At 39.6% G+C, this 6,384-nt stretch overlaps 1 protein-coding gene across 1 annotated transcript; it reads left to right on the top strand.

Moving 5' to 3' along the window:
• The first annotated feature begins 1,670 nt into the window (after positions 1-1,670).
• LOC143861180 (uncharacterized) lies at positions 1,671-4,193 on the top strand. The gene is made up of 2 exons (XM_077372112.1): positions 1,671-2,365; positions 3,312-4,193. The coding sequence occupies exons 1-2, from the start codon at positions 1,784-1,786 to the stop codon at positions 4,089-4,091; spliced, it is 1,362 nt and encodes a 453-aa protein (XP_077228227.1). The 5' UTR covers positions 1,671-1,783; the 3' UTR covers positions 4,092-4,193.
• Positions 4,194-6,384: the final 2,191 nt, after the last annotated feature.

Genomic DNA, 6,384 nt, shown 5'->3' with positions numbered 1-6,384 from the left:
TTCTTTTCACCCTTTAAATCAACAACGATCGAATTGTCTTCTCTTCCGGCCAAGAATCATCATATCCGGCGATATTGCCGGAATCCGGCTGGTCTTGTAATAAAGACTTCAACTTGTTTTCTCATTCTCAACAGTCTACAAAAACATATTCGGTTTTAACCGAACTAACCGAATGACAAATTCGGTTTCGGTTGGTTCAGTTAAATATAATTTCGGTTTCGGTTTCGGTTAATGATTTAAGCTAACCGAATTTATTTCGGTTATTAATTTTGGGGTTATTCGGTTCGGTTAAAACCGAATGAACACCCCTAATAATTAGCAATAGGTTATGACCGTTGAGGAAAACCACCATTAAAGCCATTAACATTTCTCTCTCAATAGTCACAATCGTGACCGTTGGAGATTTGAAACGGTTTTGCAATTAATGGGTGTGTCCATATCAAAACCAAGGGTAAAAATCAAAACGTTTTTTGCAATAAAAAGAACCTTTTTCATTCAAACCCAAACCAAGACCTCTGCCCGGCGCGCACGTGTGTGTTTTTTACACATGGGCTTGTGCTCTTCTAAAAGCCTAAGATCCAACAAATTATAAAGCCCCTTGAAGACCCAAGCCTTTCTTCAACTCTCCATCTTATATGGATGAGAAGAATTTTCTTCCGAAGCGATGTGGGACTATTTGTTTTGCCTTTGATTAAGATAATACAGCAAGCACACACACTCCAAGGTTTTGGGTTCAAGTTCCCATTCGAGCAAAAGATTCTTGCTTTCAAAACAAAGAGGGAAACTTTAATTTGAATCTTCCCTCCAATTTTTGAAGTCTAGCAAAAACAACTTTTAAATTTGACTCTGTCTTTAAAGACTTTTGTATTATAAGACTTTTGTCTTATAGGACTTTAAAAACTAACATGTGACAATTAGGGGTGCAACTCGGGTGGTCTAACTCGAACCCGTTGGGTTCAACCCAAAGAAAAAGTCAAGTTGGGTTGAGTCTAGGTCGGGTCAGGTTCGGGTTGGGTTTTCTCAACCCGGGTTGAGTTCGGGTTGAGGGCTTGGGCAATCCGACCCGAGTGAAACCCGACATTTTTAATAATTTTTTATTTTTCTAAGCTTAAAATCTCGAGTTAGGTCGGGTTGAACTCAGGTCGGGTTGGAAAAAAGGGTCCCTTGGGTTGAACGTCATCAGGTTGGAAGTCGGGTCGGGTTCGGGTTGACCTCAAGTCAACCTAACCCTACCAAACCCGAGTTGCACCCTTAGTGACAATGACCAACGATTTTTTGGCAAGTGGAGTTCCATTTTGGAAGTCTTTTCCTATAATTCATACGGACGAAACTTCACTCAGGTCGGGGTCTAAGGAAGTCTTTTCCTATAATTCAAACTAAGTAAACTTCGCTCGAAACTTCGCTCAGGTCGGGTCTAAGGAAGTCTTTTCCTATAATTCAAACGAACGAAACTTCGCTCGGGTCGGGGTCTAAGGAAGTCTTTTCCTGTAATTCAAACGAACGAAACTTCGATCAGGTCGGGGTATAAGGAAGATCGTTCACCCCCATCTACTTGGCCCAATAAAAGCATGCCACCTTGCCTTTTGGAAAGTTGCTTTAAGCCCTTGCCCGAACCTGAGCGAAGTTTCGTTCAATTCAAACAACGAGTTTCCTAGAAAATATCAGCGAAGAAAAATATCTAAAAGTAATGACCCGGCGATGTTGACAAATCTCATAAAAAGATCAGCTCCAATCAATTGGGTGAGAATAAGAGGCACAATAGAGAGAGAGAGAGAGGGAGAGAATGGAGAGTAAGGTTTACGAAGCAGCACTGAAGGGGAGTGTAAGTTCCCTACAGGAAGTGCTCGAACAAGACCCTCACATTCTAGATAGATGTGCAGGGGTTGGTGTTGAAGGCAACATTTTACATGTCGCAGCTCTCCAGGGACACACCCATTTTGCCAAAGAGATACTAAGCCGAAACCCGGAATTCACTACTCAATCAAACTCCAAAGGTTGTTTACCTCTGCACTTGGCATCAGCAAAGGGGAACGTGGAAATGGTAAAAGATTTGTTAAAAGTAGACCCTGAGACTTGTCTTATTCGTGATCGAGATGGAAGGATTCCTCTCCATATTGCTGCAATAAAAGGCCGAGTCGAGGTTTTGGAAGTGTTAGTGCGTGCCAAACCTATGACGACTTGGTTTTTGACAGATGGTGGAGAACCGATTCTGCACTTATGTGTGAAACAGGAAAATGATCGTTTGGAGTGTATAAAAAAGTTGGTGGAGTTAGTTGATGTTAATGAGCGTGACCAGTTTGTCAAGATGAAGGATGATGATGACAATACTCTCCTTCATCTCTCTACAGCTAGGAAACAGATTAAGGTATGGATTTTTTCTTCTTCTTCTTCTTTTTTTTTTCTTAGAAAATTAAAAACACGCCCTCCCTGATTTTGGAAATTTTTTAGCCCTATTGGACCCCGGATTTTTTTTCATAGAAATATAAAAAAAAATTTCTATCCAAACAGCCCAAGGGCCGTTTTGATTTCCCGAAAAAATTTATGAAAATTTTCCAAGGTCTAGTAAGGTTGAAATTTCACTATGTAAGGAAGAAATTTTTTATTTTGGGAATAAAATCAATAAAAAATGAGTTAACCAAAAGCTAGAATGTTCAGTTTTCCAAAAAAATATTTTCCAAACATCCAAACATCAAGTGATACTACTGTCTTAATGCGGGCGGAAGCTTGTATACACAGAAATTAGGAGAATCCATAGAGATATTTATTGATATTGATCTTTTCTCAATATCAATAAATGTTGTCGGGGGTACCACGGAAAAGTTTTTAAGGGTGTATCCCACATTGAAAATATGAAATGGATGTGGGCGTTATAATTGAATGAGCACCCTCCCCTTAATGGCTAGCTTTTAAGGGTGAGCTCTACTCGAGTCCCTACAATAAATCGACGTCTCCAAGTGGTGAAGTCCATTAAACCAGGAAACAAAATCCTTCCTGGCGATGAGTTGCTGCCAAAAAATCCGGAAAAGTTCGATCCGATTTTGAGTTTGTTTCTGGATTTTTTAGCTAGTTTCTGGAATTTTGTTTCATGATTTTTAAGGATTTCACCCTCATCACCACTTGGAGACGACGATTTATTGTGAAAACAAATTCTTGGCAGCCAAATGGGCCCTAAATGCACTTTGGTGCCTTTCAACCAATTAGGGCGCCCTTTCATTTTATCTTATTTATGCAAGGGAGCCCTTGAGTTTAGCATTCCTCCATTTTTTATATATTAAGAAAGTTTAAAAAAGTAAACATGTGCATGTGTGCAGACCATAGAGTTCTTCCTCAGCAACACTAAAGTGGATGTAAACGCCGTGACCGTGAACGGATTCACAGCTTTGGATGTTTTGTTCAAGTGTCGTGACCGTTGGTATCTTGATTCAAAAATCAAACGAAGGCTTCTATCTGCCGGGGCTAAAAGATTCCAAAAGGAACAACTTCAACTGGGCAATTCCATGGAATACAAAAAAAACACGCTATTGGTGGTGGCTGTACTAATTGCGACGGTGACCTACCAATCCGGACTAAGCCCACCCGGTGGGGTCTGGCAGGGTGAATCCGACAGCAAATCGGCAACGAATGCAAGTCCGGCCCCTATTTCTGATTATAGTAGGGTTGCTACAGATTCAAGTTCAAGGCTCCATATTTCTGATTATAGCGGGAAGGCTATCATGGGACTTAGAGAAGATGGAAATTACGGAGTTTTCATTCTCTGTAATACCTTTGGTTTTGCAGCATCCCTATGCATGATCTTTGTGCTGTTGACTATGGATAGCACTCTGATGGTGTGTGGCGTGGTTACTATGGGTATCATGTGCGCCAGTTATATATTTGGAGTCATCGGCACATTCCCCGTGTATCGTCACAATAAGTCTTCGAAAACTATTCAATTGATGTTGTTCGTGATGACATTGGTATTAATAGTATACCCCTGTCTTGTCACGGTTGCACGATTGGTAAGAAAGTTGGGGGTAGTTTATAGACGATTGGTAAGAAAGTTGGGAGTAGTTTTAAAAGGAGGAGAGAGCCGTCCAAGGGCAGATGTTTAGATGGGCTTATTGGGCAATCAATCATCCAAACATCCTATTTGATTCTCTTATTATATGAATGATATATCTAAATAACAATTTGCTATTTATGTTTTAGCTCCACACGATGTCATGTGTCATTGTGGTTTATGACATATATATATACATTGTAGTTTGTGACATATGTACATGGAATATGCTTAAAACAGTGGTCGTTAAGGTCCTCCTTGGCCATCGTTGTTTGATTGCAGGACTTACTCAGTAATAGTAATAGCTCGGAAAGGAAAATTATTTTTAAAAGTTCTTACTTTTTTTACATTCTAAAAAATTATTACTCGAACCAATCCAAACAGCCCTTTTTTTTTTCTTAAAAAAATAAAAGGCATGTTTGGGCATCATATGCTTCCTCAAGTGTGATACTAGATAACCCCAATCCCAAATACTTGAAACCCCCCTTCCAAAACTCTAGTACCCTCCGCCAATTTTCAGGGACTTGATAAGCCCATTCGGAAATTGGTAACCCCATTTTGATACTTGATAACCCCAATACCAGAGACTTGAAAACCTTCTTCCAAAACTCCAGTACCCTCGGCCAATTTTCAAGGACTTGATAAGCCCATTGAGAAATTGGTAACCTCATTTTTGATACTAGATAACCCCAATCTCAGAGACTTGAAAACCCCCTTCCAAAACTCAAGTACCCTGGCCAATTTTCAGGGACTTGATCATCCCATTCGGAAATTAGTAACCCCATTTTTTATACTAGATAACCCCAATCCTAGAGACTTGAAAACCCCCTTCCAAAACTCCAGTACCCTTGGCCAATTTTCAAGCACTTGATAAGCCCATTCGAAAATTGGTAACCCTACTTTTGAGAGTTACTAACCCCCTTCCAGAGAGTTGATAAACCCCTTCTGCTACAAAACCCCTGCCTATAGCAACTCTTCTAATGGCATTACAATTCTGCTCATGATAGAAATAACAAAAGAAATGGATGTTGTTTTCATTAAATGTTCTTCATGTATTACATCCCAATTTGTGTATTACAAAAAAAAAAATTTAGTAAATCAAAATGTGTAGCCATCCATTCATGTATTACATCAACTTTTTCTTATACAACCACTTGTCTTCCAAAAAAGTGAGTGAAGCCATCCATGCATTATCTCCAGAACTCACCCTAAAACACAATTCGCTTAAACCCTAAACAAGATAAATCAGAAATAGAGGAATGAAAAATAGTGCAAAACCCTAATGGTGGCTGAACAAGGAGGAAGATGACTAGTAGGATAAAAAATCAAAAAGGTGATAATGGAAAAGTAAAAGAAGAGGGAAGAAGGAAAAAACAAGGTCAAAACATGTTGTAAATGCCAAAGGGCATTTTCGTCCAGCTTTTACTGACAAGACCTCTTTTGTCCCTCGTTGATAATTTTTGAAAAGCATGGGTCCTGTTGATAATTTTGCCTAATGTTTGTCCCCCATTGGGAATTGTTCCTTTTTGAAAACTAGTTACAGGAGAGCCAAATGCATCAACATGTATCATCCCTACCGGCGGGTTCACCCGACCCAACCCCTGTTGTGGCTGGTTGGGTGACCCGTGGGTCAACTTTGTCGGGTCACTCAAATGTCAACCTGTACCCGTAAATTTGCGGGTGGGTTGGGTCGACCGGCGGGCACGGGTCGATTTTGCCAGGTCTACTTTTAGATATTTTTCTTAGCTGATATTTTCTAGGAAACTCGTTGTTTGACTTGTAGGAAAACACTTCCAAAACGGAACTCCACCTGCCAAAAAATCGTCGGTCATTTTCACATTCGTATGAATACTAGATATGATCTGACAGAGAAAGAGCACCACAACGAGCGGGAGACAGAAGAAAACTATAGCTCCACATGGTTCTTTTTTTTTTTAATCTAAGAACCTTGGGTGGCACGTACTAAAAAATAGTTCCAAGAGGAGGACATAGAAACTTGCCTCTAACCCAAACAAGATACAAGACATAGAACCTTGCTTCTAACCCAAACAAGATACAAGAAGAGGAAAAAAGAATAAACCCTTTGCCCCTATACCCCTTTACAAAGAAACAAACCCAAACTATAGGTCCATATGGTTCTCTTTTCTAATAAATTCCCAAAATTGAAGCATGGCCTTATTACATGCTGGCTATGCTGAATCATTTGTTATGGAAATTTTATCTCAAGAAAAGAAAATCAAATGTGTGGTTGTCCTTTACAAGGTTTCGTGATGGAAAAAAATTATCCAAAAAGTAACACAAAAAAATGGGTTACCAAATCTTAGAAAATGTTCAAATGGACATCA

Source organism: Tasmannia lanceolata, unplaced genomic scaffold (genome assembly GCF_043159265.1).
Source record: "Tasmannia lanceolata isolate RefF3 unplaced genomic scaffold, GAP_Taslan_0.1 ptg000037l, whole genome shotgun sequence".
In the NCBI taxonomy this organism is placed as follows: Eukaryota; Viridiplantae; Streptophyta; class Magnoliopsida; order Canellales; family Winteraceae; genus Tasmannia; species Tasmannia lanceolata.
Note: the sequence above shows the minus strand (reverse complement) of the source record. Positions and strands in the feature narration are given on the sequence as shown.

Coding starts and splice junctions, on each gene's coding strand:
- LOC143861180 (XM_077372112.1), top strand. CDS start 1,784: ATGGAGAGTAAGGTTTACGAAGCAGCACTGAAGGGGAGTGTAAGTTCC. Junction 2,366..3,311: donor CAGCTAGGAAACAGATTAAG/GTATGGATTTTT, acceptor GCATGTGTGCAG/ACCATAGAGTTCTTCCTCAG.